The 24,493-nt window shown below is 43.9% G+C and overlaps 1 protein-coding gene across 5 annotated transcripts in view; it reads left to right on the forward strand.

The window, feature by feature from the left end:
- Positions 1–24,493, forward strand: part of BRD3 (bromodomain containing 3) — a 50,331-nt gene that overhangs the window by 9,789 nt on the left and 16,049 nt on the right. For 2 of the 5 annotated variants that reach the window (XM_063353457.1, XM_063353456.1), the window contains 6 exons: positions 8,876–9,020; positions 15,215–15,531; positions 17,290–17,427; positions 18,398–18,545; positions 20,091–20,305; positions 22,004–22,375. In XM_063353457.1, the coding sequence (XP_063209527.1) occupies positions 15,331–15,531; positions 17,290–17,427; positions 18,398–18,545; positions 20,091–20,305; positions 22,004–22,375 (1,074 nt within the window). In that variant the 5' untranslated portion in view covers positions 8,876–9,020; positions 15,215–15,330. Of the gene's footprint in view, positions 1–8,875; positions 9,021–9,703; positions 9,871–15,214; positions 15,532–17,289; positions 17,428–18,397; positions 18,546–20,090; positions 20,306–22,003; positions 22,376–24,493 lie in introns of all 5 variants that reach the window. The other 3 variants (XM_063353458.1, XM_063353455.1, XM_063353459.1) reach the window with 2 other exon arrangements.

The raw sequence follows: 24,493 nt of genomic DNA on the forward strand, positions 1-24,493 counted from the left end.
GAACGGGGGGACGGCTAGACAGCAGCAAGCCCCCGCTGCCGGCGGTGCGCGGCTCCCCGACTCCGGCAGTGGCGAGCGGCGGGGCTCGGGGCTCGGCCCCTCGGCGAGCGCCGGGCTGGTCCCGGCCATTTCCCTGGGCCCCCGCCGCCGCCCGGGTCGCTGGTTTGTGAGCTGGGAAAAGGTCTGAGCAGGCGGCGTATGACGCGCTGAAAAGTGCGCGTTTCGTGCCTTGTCCGTGTCCGCATGCATATGTTTGTGTTTGTATGTATATATACAGCTGCTTTGCTCGTGTAAATATCGGGTGTTTACCGAACTTTCGCCAATAAATGGAAACCACGGGTTCGTTGCCTAAACTTGATATGCTTTCTAGGTGTAAAAAGAAACACAGATCACAGATTTATATATAGAAGTGTCACGCTATAAATAATGCTACCGATAATAAAATGTAAAACTTCAAAACTCGGCCGTACTTTTCCTCCGTTTGTACTACTTGTTTGCTTTTTGCACCTCCCAGGGCGCTGGGGATAGAGCATTATTTGTAGCCTGCTTGGTTTCACTTTCAAACAAAGCTGCAGTGTTCAGGTCGCAGATCTGTGCGCGTCTTTAAGCTGCGTGGTTCAGTCGTGCAGGGTGTTAATAGGGAATGTGTTTCCTACAGAAATGACTTTTCACAACGTGGAGCATGCATTCTGTAAGGTTCACGCTAAATGTTTTGTGACAATCCTGTAGTGTGGATATATCTTAATGTTGATGTCTTCGGGAATCAAAAGTTACTAAAATAAACTTTCTTGGATAAGCAAATATGATGGCTTCACTAATACTTTGAACGTTTATATATATATATATATATATTTACATCTTTAGTTCCCTGACATTAGTAGATAGTTGGTTAGGGGGTAACACAATTAGCAAAGCACACCTGCTGTTCCTTGCTGGGAATAGAGAAGCACTTTTTTTAATATGCTTGTTAGTATTTTTAATGCATTCAGTATATGTCAGGGGTGCCTCTAAATTAAACTAGAAATTTAGATTTAAAGAAGAAACTGTTGTCTTTAATTCACACAGTGGTAAGTCAAGGAATTAGAGGACTTGGTGACTGCTGTATGTGCTGCAGTATATGGGTGAGAAGTGCAGAATAAATATGCATCATCAAAACAAACAAGAAATCCCCAAAGCAGTCTGGTTGCTGTACAAGCAAAAAAACCTGGTCTGTATTGCTTACAACTGCCCAGCCACTTCGGTGTACTGTAAATGCGAAGTCCTGCCTCCTAATCTGCAGATCACAGCACTGATGGGCTTCTGTCTGTCTGTCTGCTAGCACAGAAGTTTACAGAGTTCTTAGTAATACACTGGGAGGCTCCTGCTGAAACAGAGTTAACTCCTGGTCTCCAAGCCTTTACTTTTGGAAAGAATAAATGCTAAGATTGTATATTTCTTTCTCTTTAGTCCACAGTGGTTAAAAATACTCACTCATGTATGTATTTAGTGCTTTGAGACAATGCTTAATAAAAGGGTTGGGCAGAGGGTAACAGTCTTATTCAATGTTCAGCATAAGCTTGATTGCAATATTGTTTTCTCTGCTCACTGCCTATATGGCGCTCAGTGCTGAGAGAGTAGCTATTCCAATGAAAGGCTTTTTAGTTTTAGTGACCTATGCATGCAGAGTTTAAATTAAGAAAGAATGTATGTGCAATGTCAAGGGTCTGAATTTTGTTCTCAAAACTGACTTTGGGGTGTTGGTTCCATTAACTTCAAATAAAAACTAGGTTCCATCACTTCTGGAAATAAAACAACTTCTGTCATTTAAGCACCGAGGTGTTTTAAAAACCTTTAGTTCTTGTCATTTAAAAAAAAATCAGAAGAAAAGCATATTGAAGAAGTATGGTGTTCCAGCTCAGTAAGCATGCTAGGCAGCAGTGCTCTTTCGCTGTCTGTCTCTGGAGAAGGCTGGTTGTGTTAGTGTCTGCAAATGTGAGTATCTCAGTAGGCTTCGTAGGTAGTGTTTCTTTGCATTGTTGTAACTGGACTGGCTACAATGACTTAAATCACAGTTCTTAACAGTCCTGCAAAATGCTTATTTCCTGAGTTAAGAACCATGTGTTCAAAACTTTATCCTTCGGTTATTTCCTAAAATGGTGGGGAGTCTAACAGAGGTTCTTGCTGTCCCCAAACCATGTCTGCAGGACGGGAATCCAACCTGCCTGACCTGAGGGTCTCATAGAATGGTTTAGGTTGGAAGGGACATCAAAGATTATCTTGTTCCAACCCCCTGCCCTGCCCTGGGCAGGGACACCTCCCACCAGCCCAGGTTGCTCCAAGCCCCGTCCAACCTGGCCTTGGACACTTCCAGGGATTGGGGCAGCCACAGTTTCTCTGGGCAACCTGAGCCAGGGGCTCACCACCCTCACAGCAAAGAATTTCTTCCTAATATCTCATCTAAATCCAAGTCTCTTCCCCTCTGAGCCTCAGTGGGCTAAAGGCAGTGCACACAGATAAAGCAGTTTGCCCTGGTGAAGGCTGAGGCTTCCCGTAGTTTTTACAGACACATCTTTTAATTGGTACAAGTTCTGAAAGATGCTGTTTAATATTTACCTCTTAACTTGGGGCGGGGGGGCACCTGTGCAGTGGGTTGTTAGTTGCCAGCTAAGCCCTGCTGAACTCCTAGAATCTCTCTCCTTCTCCCTGGAGTAATCTGGGAGCCTCATCACACTCCTTGACAGTACAAACAACTCAGGAGTCAAATCCCTCTCCTCTGTGGTAGCTGAGTGATGTAGTGAGGTCTCATGTTTCAAAGGCTTAATTACTTTTACAAAATATATTACTCTCTGTCTACTTTAGTAAGCTATCAGGTGCTTTCAGCACAGACAGAACTACACTTTGCTAAATAAATGAACAAAGAGTGTTTTGCATCTCAGTGTTGTTGATTGTTTCTGTTTAATCCTGGTTGCTCTTTCTTTGCTAATTTGCAAAATTCATTAATCCGCAGTGGGTTTCCCAGTCATTACCATGAACCGTATGTTTTGTTTTGTTGTGTGTGTTGGTTTTGTTTTGTTGGTTTGTTGTTTTTTTGTTGTTTTTTTTTTTTTTAAATTGCCACATTATTCTCCAGTAACAGCCCAGAACACCATTGTAAGCAACAGAGTTCTGGGAATTAGGAAGGAGCCATTGTTTGCTACACTGCTCAATGAGCTGTCAGGACATTTTGGAAGATGCGTGTGTCTTGAGCTTTTCATTCCACAGTATCTTACTGTGACATAAGTGTGTTTTTGTCAATCATTAGTGCTTGTTGGAGGTGAACAACTTTCTTTGGGGCACACTAACTCTTTAACCGGCTTGTTGCTAAAGCCAATGTCGGAAGGATTTAAATTCTTCTGGAGGGCAGTGTGGAAATTCACTGTAATGTGCTGCTTTTTCTACCAGTCTTTATTCCTTCTCCCATTCTTACTGATAAGATACTGACTGAAGAAACACTCGCCTCTATTTTAAATTCCATTCACGCCTTTCCGGGCCTCAGTCTCTTTCCAGCTTGAGTCTGATAAGTAGACACCATCACGCCTGGAAGTATTTCAGCAACATAGATAACCTGGGCAGAGGAGACAATTTCTTTGCCTCGCTCCTTTGCTGGGACCAGGGCTCAACACTCTCCTCTCCACCAGCAATGCCACAGATGTAGCAAAGACAGTCCAAGTTGAAATTTCTCTGCATGGGGGACCAATCTGGAACAAAATGCCCTGCCTGAACTGATTAAATTTCACTTAAACTTTGAGATTCAGACTCAGTTCTGATTGACACTGATCTGCTTTGGGAATGATCCTGTTTGCTCCTCTCGCTCTTTAAAAAGAGAGAGGCAGAGACAGAAAAGGATTGCAGTTTTCCTTCCTGGCCTTGAGAGCTGTTCCACTCTTGAGGTTTACACTTGGAGCACTTTTCAGACACGCTGGTACCCTCGTAGAGGATTTAATGCACTGAGATAAATATATGAGCAGAGATGCACTTTGTGTGACTGATTTGCCTGTTGTAACCAAACCCAACCTGTATTGAAAGAAAGGCACACTTCTTCCTTGTGTAACTTTGTCTTTTCAACTGCTCAACTTATCCTTGTGTAACATTATGGAGGGTGCCTGGTTGGGGATCTCGCCTTCTTGCCGAAATGTGGCCATGCAGAGATAAGTCTGTTTTCTAAAACTGCAATGGTCAATAGTTTTGGCTATAAGCAGTGTGGAGTTTGCAGTACTGTGTGACTTTGCTGGGAGGGGATGTAGGACGTAGCAGCCTTCTTGCTTACCAAAGCTGGTTTATGAAGTGAGCTGTACTGTGGGCTCTAGAGAAAGTGATAGACTGAGCACACGAGTATTCTGTACGGTATGTGCAAGAATAGTGAGTGTGTATAACAGGGAATGCTGTTCCTTATTGGAAAGCATTGACTTTTGCAGCTTCTGTGTTGGTGCGACAGTTCCATTTAACACTATCTCACAGATCATAAAGTGCAGCTTCTCAAAATGCCATGTGAAAGAGGGTACGCTCCCTCAGGTTTTTCCTGGAGTAAGTGCTTGTCTGAGTGTGGGTATTGTGCTGGAAGCGTGTTCCTTTCCCAGACAGGAATAAGCCACATGGGAATAAATTAGGATACTTTTGTCCACACTGTCGTGATCGTACTTCCTTTGACTTGAACTTCATCCATATGCAGGAGCTTTAAGAGAGGCTTAGGGCTTGTGTGTTGTCACTGGGCAGAAGGCTAAGCTGTGGGCACTCTCAGCAGGAGCTGTGCGTGGGGAAGCTGAGCTCCTCCTGTTGGGAGCCTGTCTGTCTGCCCCGAGCAGTCCATGGAGAGAGCAATGTTCCTCTGAGCGTGTGGAGGCAGACCACCTTCCTCCCTCGGCTGTGTTAGGCAGTAGGGAACACCTTCCCCTCTTCCCCAGATTAGCAGCCTCTGCTCCCTGCATAGGGAAGGGTCACAGACTCCAAGATCCAAATTTTTCCCTTTCTTGCAGACTGTTTGGGAGTTTAAATCAGATGCATAAACTCAGGCAGTGGGAACTGCACTGATGCCCTCTCAGAGAGCGACAGCAGCTCAGCTGTCACAGTTTATTCACACTTTAGCTGACCTGCAACTTCCTTGCATAGCTGAGCAAATTTATGGATCTACCCACCCTTAGCAAAATCAGCGAGGCACTTTTCATCTGAAATAGTAGACCACATACAGCCTTTTGCGCTTGTTTGGCTATGTTTGCTTTAAGTTAACATGGAACGATGTGCTTGTTCAAAGACAAGGCACTGAAATTGATTTGAAAACGGATAAAGCTAAGTTGGTGCAAGCCGGTTAAGGGAATGTGTATAGGAGATGAGTGGTGGTCCCAAATGGGAGGGCTACCGCAGCGCAACAGTAACTGCTCCTCTGGCGGCTAAGCTGCAATAATTAACTTGGTGGGTGCGTGTACTTACTCTGCCCCATTACCAGGTATAACATTACTGTGGCTCAGTTAACAAGTAGTATATTTATGCCATGGTAATTCAATCACTTTCATTTCATTGTTCATCCCCTTAAACTGACTTGATTGTCATATATTGATTTAGGTAGACTTTGCTTGGAAAACTTGCAGTGCCATAGCTGTAAACCCAGAGCATGATTTAAACCAGTGGCAGCTCATCTGTTCTTGCTACACTTGTAATGTTTTTTGTCCTAAAGCAAATCTGTTCTTTTTCAAAATCGTAACTTTAATAACTTTAATATATAGAAATAAATTTAAAAACTGAGTAGGAGAAAGTGTTGGAGCACAAGAAGTGTGCGGGGAGGTGTCTGTTGATGGAGGAAGGTATTTTCTCTAATGAATCACTTTGGTTCTACTATGTACTGTGAGATGCTTCTAACAAGTTAACATACGGGTCTGTGTCTGTTTATTAGAAGTCTGTCTTCTCTGTCAATGCTTGCATAGAGCTGCCTGTAAGGATAACATCTGTAGCACTTGGCTATATATCAACATTATTAATATCATTTACATGTAGTACTGGTGATGTAAGGGAGAATCGAAGTGTAGGTTATTAGGTACACAGAGCAGAAATCAATCCTTTAAATAGGTAATACATAGGAATTGAATGCTATTTGCAAGGGCTCTGTATTTTATACTGTGCTCAGAATACTTTTTGTACTTAGTTTCATTAAAAGGAGGTAATCTTCCTGTTATACATAGCTTCTTAAATTCAGTTGGAAGTGGAATTTGGCTGTATCTAAATCCCCCTCCCTAACAGGTGTCATGAAAGACCTCTTGGGTGTTGTGGTTTATCTTTTAGAAACGTGTTTAAAGAGGGCTGCAGTATGGGGAATGGGATAAAGCACATGGCTTTGCAGTTTCTTCAAATGACAATTAGCATTGTACTTAGTTAACTGTTTCCAGAAGCCTAAGTTATGGTATTTGAACACCTTGTAAATATAGGTTCCTCTGTGTATTTGCTTTTTTTCCTTAAAATTTGGTATAACCATAACACTGAGAAGGAATTAATGTATAAATGCATGGGAAAAGACTAATGACTTGTAGACTGATGACTTGTAACTAATTGTAGATGGTAGTAGAAATATTCATATCCCCATTTTACAAGTGAGGAATTGACAAGCCTACAGTGTGGGGTGTCAAGAACTGAGCTGATGTGTCAGCATCCTGTTCTGTAGCTGTCTTTTTGTAATTCTTTTTGTAATTCTGCAGGTATAGCAGAAGCTTGGAGATGCTCTGCCCAGCAGGGAAGTATTCAAGCTCTTTGTTTGTTTTTGTTTTTCGCCTTTTCTTCAAAATGCTTCGTGTCCAAAATCTCTTTCTTTTTTTTTCTTTTTTTTTTTTTTTGAAATCAAAGTGTAGAGAAAGAAACAATCATAACAAACCTGTTGTGGAAAGACCGTGTGTAATTTATTCACTATATGCTGAATCAAACTGAGTGAGTTTGAGGGTTTTTTCTTACACTGCAGAAGTGTAGAGTACCATATGCTGATTAAAAAGGGGAAGGGCAGACTCTTTCTCAGAACACAAATGTTTAACTGTGCAGATCACATCCTTTAAAAAGCAGAAAAAGAGAACCCTGCGAGGGTGTAGACGTACAATAATCCCATTAGGAGTTCTGAAGCCTGAGCGGGTATTGCCACGTTATGCTTTAATGGGTGTACCTAAATGCTTCTGTTGTGCACGTATCATCTGAAACTTGGGTCAGTGCCAGAGTATGTTGTTTGGTTTGGGGTTTTTTTTTGGTTTTTTTTTTGTTTTTTTTTAAAAAGAATTTAACTGAAATAGGGTTTGCTGACCTGAAATTGGCAAAACTGATTTCTGGGCTCACAAGATGAATCAGCAGTAGTGTCATGCTTTGGAGGAGTTTGGCTGTAAAGTGATAGATGAACTGAGGGATATTAGGAGGCAGAGCCTTGAAGGAGATGGGTTGTGGTACTGACCTGCACAGTAATTATTTTTAGTTTTTCTTTTTAAGAGCATTGCCTCTTTCCCCCTTCCTTGGCCAACTCTCAGGTAATCATGGAGATTCCTTTTCTTGACTAAGCTGCCATTTATTTTTGTGTAGTGCTTTAGGAAACGTGTTGAAAGAGAACAAGGTCTCCATGCTCTTGCACACTTTACTTTTGTGCAATAGGACTTCTCTAGCTGGGATCACGTTCTGCAGCAATCCTGCAGTGAGAGGATGTATCTTCAGGGCTGGGTAGCGTTGACTAGATCAGCTATCATAGCTATTGTAGCTGCAACAATGGGAGCATCCACAAGTCTGATCCGTCTGAATAGACTCTTCAGCCCCAGATATCTAGCATTTAACCTCCTTTGTCATTTTATCTCTCCCCAATGGACAGCTAGAGAAGGGGTTGACCAAGGTAGAGGGGCCAAAAGGTGTGGAGAGCGTTCAGTTTGTTTCTGTCTTTGCCTAAACCTCCCTTGGAAAGAGATTTATCTTGATTGACCAATTAGTTGTATCTTGTAGGGGATAAGTCTGCGAAACCCTCTGTGGAGAGGCGCTGAGCCACAGAAACTGTGCAACTTATCAAGAGGGAAAAGTTGCTTAGCACTTTGCAGGATGGGGCTTGAAGTGGTTACTGAATCACAGAGGAGGACTGAGCTGCTGTCTGTGTTGTGGTTTATACCATACTTCCAATGTGCCTTCAGCCATGTTCCTGCCTCCCCTAGGTCTCCCGCCCCCCCTACTCCTGCTCCTGGCATGTTGGGAGCTCATATGGTATGTGGCTATGTGCCATATACCTTCCCAGCTTCCTTTTTGCCTAATGTCAAAGGCTGCAGTGCTTCTGCTGCACGTGGGCTTTTGGGAGACTGCAGTAACCCCAACAAGTGCTGGAAATTGCCAAATAAGCATTCATTCAATGTGTTACAGTGCACTAGATAAGAGAGGGTATATGTTCAGAAGCAGGTTCACCTGATCTCCTTTCTCTCTAAACCTTGACTGTCTGGCTTCTCTCTGGCTCTTCCCCTGATGATGAGGTGTTCTGGGTTCAACCCTGTGGGTCATGCAAGGTAATTTCATTGCATCTCCACCTTTCCCCTCTAGGAAGAAATGGCACGAGCAGACTCTGCCCAGGCATGTGATTCTCCCAAACACTTCCTTTTCTGTGCCAAATCTCTGTTATGAAAGTAAAGGCAGAAACAGCCCAACACTTTTTTTTTTCACCCCCATTGCCATAAAGATATATTTGGTGTATCTTGTTGCACAACCACTAGCATTTTCCTGTGATGCACCTACCCATTCCCATCCTGTTGATTTGACTCTGTCTTCCCAGAGTCTTGGTGTGCAAGCCACCAGGTGCTTTATGTACTCTGAAACCTGTTCATAGATGCTTATTTCCACTGCTACAACTAAGCATTTTTTAACATTTTCATTATAGGTCACCCAGTTAATTTGCTGAAGTACTTCCTGGAAGATTTTTTGCAAGTGCAGTTCACTTTGTTTCAGAAATCTCAGTCCAATCCTTACTGCAGAGTCAGGTCTCAGAGCTGGCTGAACTTCTCCAGTCAAGAATCCAACACAGAGTAAGCTCTTTAACCACTTGCTCTTTTTCTTCCTCCTGTAGCCTTGTTAACAAAACTGTGTGTCACTCAAGAGCTTGCAAAAAACCAACATATGTCCGAGTTAAAATTTGCCTCCATGTTTTCAGAGGACCCCAAAAAGTAAGGCTGCAAGAAATGTCCAGAGGTCATTCTGTCCTTCTCCCCACTCCAAGACAAGATCAACCATATCTAATCCGTTACCGAGGCTGGTTATTTAAACTGTTCTTAAAAGCAAATTCAAAGCCTTGAAAATGAACTTGTTACAGTTTGAAACATCACTCCCTGCACTTAAAACTGCAGCCTTTAGAAAGCATTTGAGCCCCGTATGATTTGCGTGGTCCAGGAGGTATGTGACATGCATCTAAATTCTTGCTCAGACTTGATCAGAAGGTGCTTCCTGTGGCATTAGCAACTTGGTGACAGAAATACTCAGGCCTGTAATTATCAGAAAGACCATTTTATTTGAGGTGCCTAGAATAGTGCTTATAAGAGTCCCCAGTGCTTTTATAGTCAGGATAAAGTGACTTTTGGGAACCCCTGAGTTTGAAAGCATGATGTGAGACATCTTAAAGCAGCCTGATTTGCAGGGAGCACTGAGTATGCATCAGAACTGAAGGCCCTTGAAATTACCAGTTACTTCTGGCTGATTCTTATCTACTGGTTAGGAACCCACAGGCTCCTTACTGAGGAAACACCTGCTCTTACAATAGCCAAGGAGAGACCAAGGGTGGGAAATCCATCTGCATAATCTGATGAGCATTAAACTAACCAAGTCAAAAGCCAAGGAACTGACTTAATCTTCTGTGATCTTTTCCCCCTCCCTCATGCAGAGGTAAGTTAAGGACACAGTTGCATCTCCCATTCTCAGGATGTTATTGGGGCTGTGCTCAAAATAATATGCATGAAAAGCAAATCTCTGATGTGTGGAATTAATGATGTGGGAGACAACGAGGACATCTGAATGGACTTTTTGGAGTGCAAAGCTGCAGTGTGCCATAAAGGCACTCAAGCCAAATTCCCTTTTCCTGCAGTGAAGCCAGGTGCAAATGCTTCATCCCCAGGTCTTGAGGGGGTGGCATATTGTGTAGAGTGTGTGTGTATCTGCCAGGGCAGTGTTGGCTGATAAAGCAATTTGTCTGTCCTCAAGTCCTGGTCTCAAATCGCGCATCCCTTGTATGTGAAGAGAACACCCTTGCTGACATGGAGTTAGTAGGTAGTGAAAGCTGCCTGAAGTTCAATTCCTGTATGGGTCCATGAAGGGAACAGAAGGCAGAGTAGGAGCAAAAGGAGGACATCCACCAGCTTTGTTTCTTTCTGAGGAGCCTGGAGCAGGGGTGGTGTAGCCCTTACTTTCTACAGCCATAGAATGAAATGAGTACAACCCTCAATTAATAATCTTATCTGACTTTAAGGTTGTGTTGAGGTGCAGTAGCGCACTAAACCTCTCCTGCAGTTGTAAGAAAGTCTGGGCAAGATGATCATGGGCCTACTGCTTCTCTGAGATATGGGGAGTAGCATATGGTGGCAGAAGCTTCCAGCTATTGCCTGTTGTCATGAAAAAGGGTCCAAGCGTCTGCCTTGGTGGCTGTAAGGAGCCTGTGTGTGGGAGTAATGCTTGGAGCAGCAGCCTGAGGATGCCTGCTCCAGCTGCCCTGCTGCCTCAGTGTGGTTCTGGCTGCTGGCTCCATCCAGCCTTCAGAAGGGCTCAGTCGCTGCCTTTCTCGCCTGTGAGAGCAGCACTGCTTCCAAGGTGCTGTTTCTCTGATGGGCTGGCTACTGAAATGGGGGCCAGGCACTGGCTGGGGCTCAAGACTCTGCTGCAGCCTTGCTGGGTGGCCCCGGGCAGGTCACTTCGCCATGGTGTGAAGCATGAGGTGTGACCATCAGCTCTTCTACCCTGTGTCTGTAGAGTGCTAAGTACTGAGGGATTCTGGTCTCTGCACAGCCTCCATGTGCTACTGTAATGTAAATAATTATGTGGAGGTAAAGATGAGGTCAAGGAACATCTCTTAAACTTGATAATTTTCCCTGATGGGAAGATTTATATTTCTGCTTCTGTCTGGGCTGGAATTGTGCCAGTTTTGGATCGGTGTCCAAGTAACCATGCAGAAATACTATACCAAGAAGGGGAAAAAAAAAAAAAAGAGTTGCTGGGCTCACATGCTAACATAAAGCTTGCTACCTTCTAATTTTGCAATCAAAACAAATACCATCCTGCACTGCACAAACAGCAGCAAGGGAGTGAGCCATCCGTTAAATGTTCGGCACTGCCAAAGGAAGTGGCAGAACCGTTAGCTGAAGCAGCAGGCTTACTGGCACAGTGCACATTTCATGGGGCTTTATAGCTTTTTTTAAAATAGTCTCCACCACTGCAGACAGCCTGTGGGCTGCATCAGCCGAGTAAAATGTTATCCTGCTAGTACTGGGAATTATTAACATGTTTTCTCCATGCCAACTGTCTCTCCAGTGACTGACCCATGCAAGCAACTCAATGAAAGAAAAGTTTAAAAAAATAAAATAAAATCCTTCCAACCTAGCTGGTTTTTGTTTTGTGGGTTGTGTTGGTTGTTTTTTTTGATGGCTGGTTTGGCTGAGGGATGAGCCAAACCCTGTAGCTTTGCTGGATACCACACTGAGGTTGCAACTTAGCACAAAAGGACAGACTTGAACTCCAGAGAAGCAAGATTTATTTGAGAATTTGGGTTTGGGTTTTGCTTTTAATTATCGTCTCGGACTAGGGTGAATAAGAAGGAGGACAAATGCACAGTGTGAGAAGCAGCGTACGCTCTTCATGTGTGACAGCGAAAGGGTGTACTTTAATTTTGTAATAGCAGAACTCTACATGTGCAGCCAGAAAAATCAAGAAAACCTTCTGTTACTTGAACATTACAGGTCTGAGAAACAAGATAAATAGCAATGCAAAAATTTAAATTTAAGAAGTTACTACTCTAGGGTAAAAGAAGTCCAACCTTAGGCCCTCACTGGAAGATGCACGTGATATCTGTGCCAAGGCTCGTTTTGGCAGTCTTTGTTCCAGGCTTGTGCAGTACCTTGTACAGCAATGCTCTGGTTCACAACTGAGGTCCCTAATAGTTTAAATAGTTATTGATGCTAATACAGTTTCAGTAGATGCTGAAGTGCTTAGATTAGAGCTGTATGTTTTGATTCTACTTGTCATTATGGGACAATTTGTGTAAGCTTGCTTGTTTTTTGTGTGGGTGGCTACTTAACTGTTGTGTTGGATGATCTGTATGGTAAGTTGAGATGTCAGATGGTCATGGCTCTCACTTTCCTCATTTGATAAATGAGGTCTGACAACTGATTCCTCAGGCAGGATTGTGGCCTCTCTGAATTCAATGTTATATGTTCTTGGACATTTCCAAATCATTTGCACCCTCGGCTTCCAGATTCCTTGTGATCCTGCTTTTTACATTCTTAAAAATAATATTATTTTGAAACTTCAGAAATAAAGGAATGGATGAAGAAACAAATTTTTAGTTTTAAAAAATTAAGGAATGATCTGATATCAGACCAGCTTCCCCAGCATGTGATGAGGAAGCTGATGGACCAAGGGCTAAAAGGGTGCAGTGAGGCACATGCACATTAAAGCTGCATTTATGCTGGGAGCAGATACTTCCAGTGCTGCTGAGATAGCCCAGGTAGCTGTTCCTGTCTTTGAGCCGCAGGATCCAGCGTTTAAATGACAGTGGTGCAAAGAGGTTTGAGGTTTGTAGCCACTTTTAGTTGTAATAACCAATGAGTTGGAGCATGCAAGTTAAAGAGGATCAGCTGTCAGAGGACTAGCTGAGTTGGCTGTCATGGTTCTGCCTCTCCTACTTTTGGTAATGTTCTTAATTAAAATCCTTTCTGAGTTGTGTCACTGGTGACTGTTACATGCTTCTCTTATGTGGACTGTACAAGCCTTGTTTAAGCTTAATGATCAAAATGTGCATGTGAAGAGGCAGTGCGTGTCCCAGGGAGTTTGCAGGCTGACTGGGTGGAGCAGATGAAGACAGAAAGGAACTATTGCTATCACCATGGCCCAGAGGAGGAGCTGTGGTGTGAAGATACTGAGCACCTTGGCTAAGGTCGGAGAGGGAGTTTGGGAGAGGTAGGAGTTAGATCTGTGTTTTTTGAATTACAGTTGCGGGTTTTAACAAAAATTACCTTAAAAGTCCTTATCAAATGCAGTTTAGCATCAGGAGGAAATGAGGAAATTGAAATGAAAAGAGAATCGTTGTATTTAACCTTAGGTTATTTAAAGGGAAGACTTAAGTTACACAGCATAGTTTCAAACTTGTGACTGAAAAGCTGTATAGCAGTGGGAATTGCTCTCTGTGGGTGTTTTGTTTCCTGTCCATCCTTGCACTGGATTCAGTTTGTTAATCAAGAAGACAGCAAACAAAATGCTTCAGTGGTGGTCACCAGGGGCCTGCAGTCAGCGTTGCATACAATTGGCTGATGGCCTTGGGGTCTGAAATCCCTGCAGAGGGCTGTCCAGAACCAGACTGAGTGAAACTTCACAGTTATCTTTTTTTCTCCTTTTTAGTTCCTTGTCTACTCCCGCACCCCCCCACCCCCAGCCTTGATATGAAGGTTGCATTTGGCAGTGTTTCTGCCACTGCTTTGAGATGATGGAACATTAAGAGAAGATGTTACCTCAGTTTCTTCCAAATCTAAAATCCCAGGTAGCATCCTAGTTTTGACACTCCTTGCTCAGAGGATGCCAGCATCCCTCTTGGCTGCTTGGTGATCACCAACAGCAGCACGACCAGCATGATCAGATGAGAGGGCTGGGGAACAGAGACTAGTCCTTTTTGAACTACTAAGCTGGGCTCTTGAGTTTCCAAAGAATAGGGAGCAGAGTCTGCTGCAGATCTGTTTATGTTTGTACAGACCTATTTTTGTAAAATTCCCCCAAATTAGCTGTGTGTTTGCTTTTTGCCATCATCTAATCAGCAACTCAAAGGGTAAGTTGATGTACTATATTTAGTCCACATATTCAGTAGAGATGATTAGGGGTGTATCAAAGAAGAGGTGTTTTTTTCCTGAGGATTTCTTAACACTCTCTACTTCCTGTATTACTGCAGCTTCTGCCTCTGCTCATGTTCCTTAGTGCAACCAAGAAACATATGTCAGTGAGAGTATTTGTGTGGCTTTCTGAACGTACTTGAAATAATTTGCCTCTAGAAAGTGATTGTGGTCTGTTTGCCATGAGAAGAGTAGCTGCAGTCCTGATGTGAATTGAAATATCAAATGTTTATGGAAGATGACATAGCAAAGCTGTTTACCATATGGTATACAAGACACCGTGATACTAGACCTTTTTTTTTTCCCTGGAGTTTGCTGGGAAAAAAATAGAACACAATTACGCAATTTGGGTATTCTTCTGCATTTCGTATGTGCCTTTAAGAGAGAGCATGGCAGTGCTCGCTTAGCCAGGTCATGGGATATAGATATATTATTATTTATATTGAGCCTGTATCTTGAGACTTCTGTACAAAACTGGGGGCTCAGTTGGGGACATGTAGTAAGGGTGATAGTAAGACATTCATGAGATTCACAGTGCAGATCACTTCAAGCTAGGATATTTCTGGTGACACCTTTCATTCACAACTGTTCAGAGCACCTCCCTCTGCCATTTCTTTTATTTCTCTGTATCGAGGTCCTCTGACAGCTGTCATCCGCTCCTGATGATGGGATTTTAGATTAACCACTGCACCAGTGTAGAGACTTGTAAGCTGACTCGGTGCCAGCAAACATGGATCTAGTGACAGTGCAGCTAAGTTTACATGGAGCTCCAAGCTATGGATTTACTAGCATGGATCAGCACACTTCTGGAAATCTCTGTGTTACATCTTGACAGTGTTCCCTGACAGTATTTTTATGCTACCCCGTGGGTTTTCTTTGCACAAAGATGCTCTCTCAGCCAGATAGAGCAAGAACTAGTCCTGTGAAGCTTACTGACTTTCTGCAAGCTTTGAATTTGGGAATTGCTGTTCCACGGTCTCTTGGGTCTTGAACTGTGCCCATCATCAAGATAAAGCATGTTACAAGGGAATGAAGCAGATGGGGTAAAGAGCCTGAGTTAAGACACTTCTGCTTTTGATTGAACATGCCTACTTCAAGTAAGTATCTGAATTTATACATTGTCCTCTTCCTCTCGTTTGATCTAGGTTGTATGGTTGGACCCTGGAAATGGGATGTCAGTCCCATTCAGGGAGCATAAAGGAAGAAAGAAAATCTCCCAGTTGCTGCCGCTGTGACAGCGAGTGAGAGCAAGAGCAGGAAAATGTCGACAGTCACATCAGCAATCCAGGCTCCTCAGGGCCCTGTGAATCCGCCACCTCCGGAGGTCACTAATCCTAATAAGCCTGGCCGGAAGACAAACCAATTGCAATATATGCAAAATGTTGTGGTAAAGACCTTGTGGAAGCATCAGTTTGCTTGGCCTTTCTACCAACCCGTTGATGCAATTAAATTGAATTTGCCGGTATGTATCTATCATCTTCTGCTTGGTATTCTGTTCTTAGAAAGCTTTGTGTTGGTGAGATCAGTTTTCTGATCGCTGGATCAGAATGGTTGGGTTGCTTTTGGGAAATTCCTTGAATGCTCTTAGATTCACTGAATTAGAAGATGATATCTTTCAGAGCTGGAGAGGTGCAGGTCTCTGAAGGAAAAAACTATTTCTCACTTAGTGAGGGAAGAGAAGAGCGCACAGGCGAGCTGTCTTTGAGCATCTGAAGCATAATGCTTTTTTTGTGGCTTACCTCTGGTTACTTTTAAGTGTCTTCACCCCTTATCCTGCCTCTGTCCAATTTGAGTGAGAGCCTTGAAGCCCACGCTCTTCTCACCATTTGGTGTGGGGCTCAATGTAACTCGTTTTTCCTACACACATTGCTTGATTTGCCATTGAATTCGGTGTTGAGGAAGACAGGAGAAGCTAATTACCGAGGGTACTCTGGAGCTACATATTTTCAAATGCTGTGTTGGAAGTAGAAATAACAGAACAGTTGCATTTACCCATCTACCTCCTGTGTCTGATTATACGTACTCTGACCCTGTCAGCCCAGGTAGTACAAGATAAAGCCCGACTATTCATAAATGACTAAGTGCTAGCCAAAAGAGTACAGCACTTAACACCTGTATAATATTTCTCTCTAGGTCTGTGCTCTTTTGTTTCCTGTTTTTGTGAATTTAGTTTCTCAGTGAGGCATTCTGAAGTGGTTTTAGGGCAGGTTACCAGAAAATTTAGAGGAGGAGTCAGTTGGAAGAGTAGTTGTTCTTCACGTGTGTCCTGCATCTGAACAAGCCCAGTAGCCAGCAGGATTGCCTTTTTGGCCCTAGCCTGCCTTGCCTGGAAATACTGCTGTCTCGAGTCATGCGTGAGGGCTGGGCTCAGAGAGTGGCCAGTGGCCGTACGTGGCTTTGTACACACGTGTAGCAAGAGAGCTTGCTGCTCTTCTCCAGAATGAGAAAATTACAGTGTGCAACCCGGCACGCCTGGAGCGTCTCCAGGCTAATCACAGCCTCTACAGATGCTCGAGACCAGCCCAGAGAGAAACTGGGTTAACGTGTGGAAGGCTTCTAAGGGCTGAAATCACAGTCTTAGCTGGTGCTGGCACTGATGAATTTCTATAAGGGCTAGAGACAGTCTTTTTAAAAGGGAGGCAGAAATGCTGTTTCCCAAACTGCAACCAGTTCACCGTTGAGCTGAACACCCTGCCAAAGCCAGCGCTGACCCCGCTGCCATGACTTCTGGTCCCACGTGAGCATGAAGCGCATCGCTGCGGCGTCAATCTAGCTGCCAGGTGTGACACCCCTCCACTCTGCGGCACCTACAGCCTCCTAAGAGGTGGCAGGGCTTCATACAGCTTCCAGGGACCAACTGCTCAGGAAGCATGTTTTTCTCCACATACTGAACTTACTACCTTCCCAGTCCAGCTGTCCTTATAAAAACCTGCTAATGTCCAAGTAGCCGTGTGTGTGTGTTTGAGCACATGTTGGGGGGGAATTGTGGAAGGTCAGTGGTTGTGGAAGGAGTTCTGGTGCTTTGTCAAGTCAAGTTCATAATAATGATAGACTAAAGGACTACAAATCAGAAAATAAATGAAAGCAAATATTTGCACAAAAATTGGGGATTGTGTTTTTAGGGAGGAGGAATGAGAAGAATGCTGGGACTAGAGGGAGATGCGAACACCACTCTTTCTGCATTTCAGGAGATGTAATGTCTTTCCTGTTTCTCCTACAGGATTATCACAAAATAATAAAAAACCCTATGGACATGGGCACGATCAAGAAGCGCCTGGAACATAACTATTACTGGAGTGCTAGTGAATGTATGCAGGATTTCAACACCATGTTTACAAATTGTTACATTTATAACAAGGTAAACAGCGCAGACAAGCATTGAGCTGGGGCACTGCCTAGAAAAGACCCACCTATAAGCGTTCTAGTGCAGGTTCTGAACAGAGCCAGTGCTCCAGGCTCTCCTTGCAAGGATTTGAAATGCCACTAATTGCAACCACATTACTTGAACTGCACAAAGCTGTCTTTGTGCTGAGTCTTTCTTCCCCCAGACTAGTTAAAATGGCAAATGTGCCTTTTAATTATAGATAGATTTCTGCTTTGGAGTTATGTAGCAATTTTTAACTCCTTTTATTTCCAGTTAGGAATTCTTCAAGGTGAGGTAAAGTTTGTGCAGTGCTTTGTGGGGTATTAGTGCTGTGTATTTCTCTGGCTGTCTAGGAGTAAATACTATCTCTTAGCAGCAGAGAGCAGTTCAGGAAGTATAACTTTGTTCTCTGCCTGTGTCTCGTCCATACTTGCATACCTTTAGATTGCTTATTATTATTTTGGGTTTGGCTTGTCTGCTGTTTTGTTAAGGTTATTAAAAGCCTGTATTCTTTGTATTATGTTTTCTATAATGGTTTGTCATCATTGACCCATACTGGAGAACAAGCTGAAATAAACAAATTAATTAGTTTGAGCCACAGACTATGTGTTTACACTCTTCTCTTGGACCTGCTGGCAAGCAGAGGAGGACAACTCATCTGTTCCAGTTTGCTGCTTCCACGCTGTTGCACAGGATGCTAGTTATCAGGCTCCTACTGGAAATCCTGATAACTCTCTGAATGCAGTGTACTCAGAGGCTGTAATTATTGCATGCTAGAGCAGAATAGAAGAGCAGGAGGGTAGCATGCAAGGAGGGAGAAAAGCCAGTCTGTTTATTGTTGGAGTTTGGATACCATCGTTTATTTGAAGGGGAGTCATTGGGGATTTCAAAACCTAATCTTGAACCTCTCTGCTTCAAATATGTGGATGATAAACAGCATGGGCTTATATTCTTCATTCTGTAGCCCACAGATGACATCGTCCTCATGGCCCAAGCCCTGGAGAAGATATTTCTGCAGAAGGTGGCCCAGATGCCTCAGGAGGAAGTCGAATTATTACCCCCAGTTCCTAAAGGCAAAGGTCGCAAGCCATCAGCAGGGACACAGAGTGCAGGTATTAACCTGATCCAGTGACGGTAAATGTTACGAGTCTGTTGCTGAGGCCTGACCCACCTTCCAAGCTGCCTGGCTTTGCGACTGGTGGAGAGGCTAGGGGTGGGGAGCACGTAGTCTAATGGTTAAAGCAGTGGAGGAAAGTGTGAAATATCTAGATAGTGTTTACCGAGTGTTTCAGGACTTGTCTGTCTTAACACCACTCTGCATTTGTCATACAAACATCTTACCATCTGTGACTTGTCCATCCACTGAGCACTTCAGTGAGGGAGGGCAATGCTGTTGCTTCCCACATGCAAAAAAGAAACCAAGGCAAGAATAGGCAAGGTAGTTAGACAGGTCAGTCTGCTGGAAGTGACAGACCATGGCGTGGAATGCCGTGTAGACCTGGATTTATACAGCTCGCCTAAGGTCCTGGCAGAAGTCTGACACAGCAGAGACTTGGACTTAAATCTTGTCAATCCCGTAAACACCATATAACATTTCTCTTTTGCACGCATGGTTGCAACATCACAGAATAAAGTTTGATCAACAGAAAGGATTTATTAAGCCATTGCAAAAGGCTGTGTAGACCATTGTTTAAACTAAGTTTAGTTCAGCTTACTTAGAGTTGATTTTTAAATGTATTTAGGACTAAAACGTCTGTAAGTACAGTAAAAGAGTTCATAAAAGAGCTTGTGTGGGTTGAATTAAACTGTTGCAATTTTTTTCTATAAACAAGGTCTAGTTGTTGCTCCGGGAAAGTCAACTGTTCCTCTTTGTTTTCACACACCTCAGGTGCCAAATGGAGCTACAGCTTCATCTCAGCTCAGACAAATTTGTGATTATGTGTCTTTTCAGCATCCTTTAATAGAAGTTGCTATAAAGACATAGAGGAGTGTTGCTACTTTGGTTATTAGTTACTAGATTTGTCCCCCTTAACTTTACACTAGTTGGCAGTTCAGTTCTTTAACAGTGCAGGTCTAGCATAAGAGACATTCGCCTGGCTATCGGGAGACTTAGGCTCTATTCCCAGCTCTGTTTCTTTCACTGAATAACTTGAGGCAAATCTGAAGTGCTTTGGACTCTTGGGTGTTTAGCTGGCAGTAGGGGAGTGGTTGTTACCATTTGTCATGCATAATAAAAACACTCCCAGATTGAGGTCTGTGCAGGACCGCGGCTGTCCAAAAGAGCCGTCTCCCTCTGTTCGCTCTCCTTGAGCTCCTCTCTTTTGCTGAGCGCAGGGTAGCTCTTAGAACACCCGAGGGGCGAGGACTGTCCCAGAGCAAAGCTTGACGTATTTCGCTTGTATGTGGTTGGCCTAAACCTCATGGTACAAGGACTTAGGTCAGTGATTTCTCACTTCTTGTTGATGATCCCTGGGTAACAGCACCAAGCAGATCACACTGTGTCCTTTGTGCTCTTCTTGTGGCCCTGGACTGGGAGCCTTTTGCCAACCCCATGATTACACAGTCCAGCGGCACTAGTGTCACTTTGTTCCCAATGTCTTGTGGGCACTTGTAACCATCAGTACATTGCAGTGTGTTTTCACTTTGTCGTTTGAAAGGAGCGCAGCAAGCAGTGGCCGTGTCTTCCGTCTCCCCGCCGGCCCCGTTCCAGAACGTCCCTCCAGCCGTATCCCAGACGCCCGTCATTGCTGCCACCCCTGTGCCAACCATCACTGCTAATGTCCCGCCTGTCACTGCCCCTCCTGCCGCTGCTCCCCCTCCGCCTGCTGCTCCGATAATGCCCGTGGTGCCTCCTACGCCACCGGTAGTCAAGGTAAATGGAGAAATCCACCCTTTCCTCTTCAGAAGGCAATATTGCTAAACAGTGCTTTATTTTCATCCCCTCACTGCTGGTTACGTGCATTCCTTCTCTTCATATTTGGCTCCTTGCCTTTCTGGCCATTGTTGTCCCTTTGGGGTGTGCTCAGAGTGCTTGCTGTCAAGTCTGAGAGGGTTGTGAAAAGTTTTGCTAGTTTTATTGCACCCCAGCTAAGGTGATGTCAACTGTAATTGTTCCAGTTCAGCTACAAGCTCTCATCTGACCATAGCCTTAGCCAGTGCTGATGCTCCATGAACTGGAAGGCTGTTGGAGGCTTCCCCCATTTTGCACTATATAGCCCCAAGCATCTCTTCCCTCTGTAACTGACCCCCTAATTTCACTGGGGCTATTCCTTTAAGGTTTGCAGACTCCAGCACTAGGAATGTTCCTCTCTGCTATAAACCAGTTCAAGACAAGCCTGTCGCTCCAGCTGGAGGAGACTGATGTTGCCTGCAGGTTTTGGGTGCATTAGCTCTGTCTTCCTTACTGAGTAATCTTCTGGGAGTTGCCATTGGTGTTTCGCTATTTACTATGCTAATTTATGGGTAAATGAAAACATTGCTCTAAATAATTGGAATTTTCCTGGCAAGCTGTGTATTGCTTTAAAAATGATGAAAGTGTAGCTCAGAGAAAGCTCCCCCCCCCCCCAAACTGGGAAATTAACTGCTGCAGTATCGGTGTTCTCTGATGTGAGGTTGCATGGGCCAGCAGAGCCACAGAATTGTTTTGCTTATTTAACCCTATAGTTTGGGAATTATGAGAGAAATTGTAAGTCAGATCTTCTTGCAGCTAAGCTGTCCTCTTTAGAAGTCTGTCTCATACTTCAATTTCTGTCCAAATATCTTGCTTCTGAGAATCAAATTTAATTTTAAAACTCAAGGATGAACCCAGAAGTGAGTTTGCCAAATACACGCTGCAAAATCAATTCTGCTTGGGATTTACTTAAGATTTCCCTTAAATTTCCCTAAGGAACCTTTTGTTTCCTCTTTCTCTCTCTCCCCAGAGAAATAAATCCTTCATAGGAGCATGAGAGTGAGCTGACTGGACAGTCACAGCTTGAATTTATGGGAGAGAGGTTTTATTTGCTTAAGGCAAAATCATTAAATTCTTGCTCTTGTCCATAATAAGCGATCTACCTTAGCACACCCACTAAATACAAGGGAGCGAGGGCTCATGGGTCTTTGGTGATTAATATGCTTTGGTTCAGAACTTATAGCCTGATCCTGCCACTGGGGACTCAGACATGTGGTTAAGTTACTGACACTTACTAAGTCACGATGCATCAGCTGAGCTGCAGTAATCGACTGGGCGCACTCCTTTCCCTTGGCAAACATGAGGTAAGAGTCCTTAGTTTAAATCTCAGTGAAATACATAGAGCTAACACATTTTGCATCATGTCTGGGGTTGGGTTGGAGATGTGCAAATGGCTGGTTACTGTGGCTCAGATGACATGTAGTAATACATCGTGTTGTAGTCATTGAATTGTGTGTTGAAGCCTCTAGTCACAAGTCCCACTTATCCCAGTGAAATAATTGTATTTTCTGACAGAGGACAGGCAGATCTCAAAAACAGGGATGAATTGAGCTAGGTTTCTGCTACCGTAGCACAGGAGTTGGCCATGTACTCATGAGGCCTGTCCATCTGCTGTTTCAGAAAAAGGGAGTGAAGCGGAAAGCAGACACGACAACCCCCACCACCTCCGCGATCACTGCCAGCCGAAGCGAGTCGCCCACACCCCTCTCGGACCCCAAGCAGGCCAAAATCATTGCTCGACGAGAGAGCGGTGGCCGGCCCATCAAACCACCAAAGAAAGACCTTGAAGACGGAGAGGTGCCCCAGCACGCAGGGAAGAAGGGCAAACTCTCTGAGCACCTAAAATACTGTGACAGCATTCTCAAGGAGATGCTCTCGAAGAAGCATGCAGCCTATGCATGGCCCTTTTACAAGCCTGTTGATGCAGAGGCCTTGGAATTACATGACTATCATGATATTATCAAACACCCCATGGATCTCAGTACTGTTAAAGTACGTCCACATTTACCACCTCTTTTGCAGGGTGTCACAGCCCTCTGGTTGCAGAGGACTGTCTCCTTCTGGGGGAGGGGGAAGGGACAAGGGTGGAAAACTGAACCTGTTGGATATCATCTGGATATTTTTTTTTATTTTGTTTCCTTCCCCTCTCCTTTTTTCCCATAACCTGGGACATCTTTTTTTCTGCGCTGCAAAGCAGACTGTACGATGGCATCCTCTCCTCTTTGTGGATAGTCCAGCTATTTAAACTTGTGTCCTTGGGATTGTGTTGCACTCTGAGAAGAAGAGGTGCAGTATTCCGTAGGATTCGATTGATAGTATCCCATTTCCAGAAGCTGCTGCCTGCCTACTTGTTGGCATGATGTGTTGTCCAGATAGGCTTACGCTGAGCAATTCCAACCGGAACATGATGATCGCCTGGTACTTGGGGAGGGGAGGAAATACAGTGATGCTTGTGCGGTTCATGCTTGGCTCTTCAAGAGTTTAGCTTAGTATGGTACGATATTAAAGGTGTTTCTCCCATTAGACTGGGAGGTTTCTCTGAAACCTAAATATCCATGGTGCAAAGCTGTGTTTTTTTTTCTAGTTCTCATCTTCTGCTTGTCAGCCGGCCATTGGAATCGGTGTTGGTGGAGGTGAGACTTTCTTCCATGTGCAGGAAGTACTTCTGCCAGCTTTCACTAGCATGCCAGAAGTGTTTTGCTGCCATCTGAGGCAATGCCTGGGACTGTCTAAATGCCCAGCTGACAAAAGGGCAGCTGCGTTTGTCATTCCATTCATGTTCCTTAGCAAATCCTGCGTAGTACCTGGAAGCAGTGTGTCGTGCTCTGATGTGCCATGCCATTCAGCCATGATGCTGCAAGGGTTCTTACTACAGCTGCAGTGTTTTTATGAGTATTTTAGTTGCATTATTTAGAGGTGAGAGAACAGTTGTCATGATCTGTGTGTTGAGGATTAGACCAGGAGTTACCAGTGTCTGAGTTTTAATGGCTGTTTTGATGCTATGATCCTGGGCAAGTTTCCCCACAGCTCTGGGCCATGGTTTTCCCAGTCATAAAATGGAGATAATAATATTTAACCTACCTCACAGGACTGTTGTGAGGACAGATATCTGGAAGGCACTATTTAAGTAGTATTTAAGTATACTATTTAAGTATAATAATAATAATAATAATAATAATATTATAAAAGGCACTTAAATAGTGCCTTTATTATTATTATTGATGGGGTTTTTAGAGAAAAGACTGTCTCTGAGTTGGCAAAGTCATTGGAAGTGGGTTCTGGTGGAGCTAGGCTTGGAGACTGTTCTTCTGAGCTTGCAGTGCTCTTGCTTTGTTTACAAAAGCCAGTGCAACGTAAAGTATTTTTAACTTGCAATTAAGCTGGGCTGTGTTAAAGATGTACAGCAATTTCCTGGGAGGAGAAGGGGGCAAGGCAAAGGGTGAGCTGAGCTGCAGGCAAGAAGAGGGAGCCTGAAAAACAGTGGTAAAAGCAGAAGAAATGGCTAGGTTGGACATGGTAGTCTGCAAAACTGGCTACCTGACTTTACTGTCCTACTGACAGAGGAAGGTCCCAGTGTTTTCTTGCATAAGTTTCTGCTTTCTCTTGCATTTGAGTGTGGATGAGGAAGGAAGAAGCTCCCCTCAGTTTTGGGAGTGGAGTGCACCCTGCTGATTTTGGATGCCCAGTGCTGAAGGCTTACTTAGTCCTCGTACATTGTCCTAATTGTACGACTTGCTATCAAGGTCTGCTTGCTTCACTTTGCATTGGAGTTGCTCTTCTCCACCAGCTTGGAGGTCCATCCACCTGGCTTGGCCCATGCTTATCATAGGCTACATGTCAAAATCTGTTCTAAGAGTCTATAAACTGGCCAGTAGCTTTAAAGGAATTTCGAAGTATGTCTGATTTGCAGAAAAGGCTGAGCTGGGAAGAAGCATCTCTTCCTGAGTGCAGTTCTTCTTTTTGTTATCACATTAGAGTGATGAAGTGTTATTAATAGCCTTTGCTCTGGTAGTCTTGTGAACACAAGTTGTTAGATGATCACATCCTAGTTGAACTCATTCAGTTACTGGACTGACTTTAGTGGGACTGCCAGTAAACCCAGTCCTTTCA

Source organism: Chroicocephalus ridibundus, chromosome 15, assembly GCF_963924245.1.
Source record: "Chroicocephalus ridibundus chromosome 15, bChrRid1.1, whole genome shotgun sequence".
In the NCBI taxonomy this organism is placed as follows: Eukaryota; Metazoa; Chordata; class Aves; order Charadriiformes; family Laridae; genus Chroicocephalus; species Chroicocephalus ridibundus.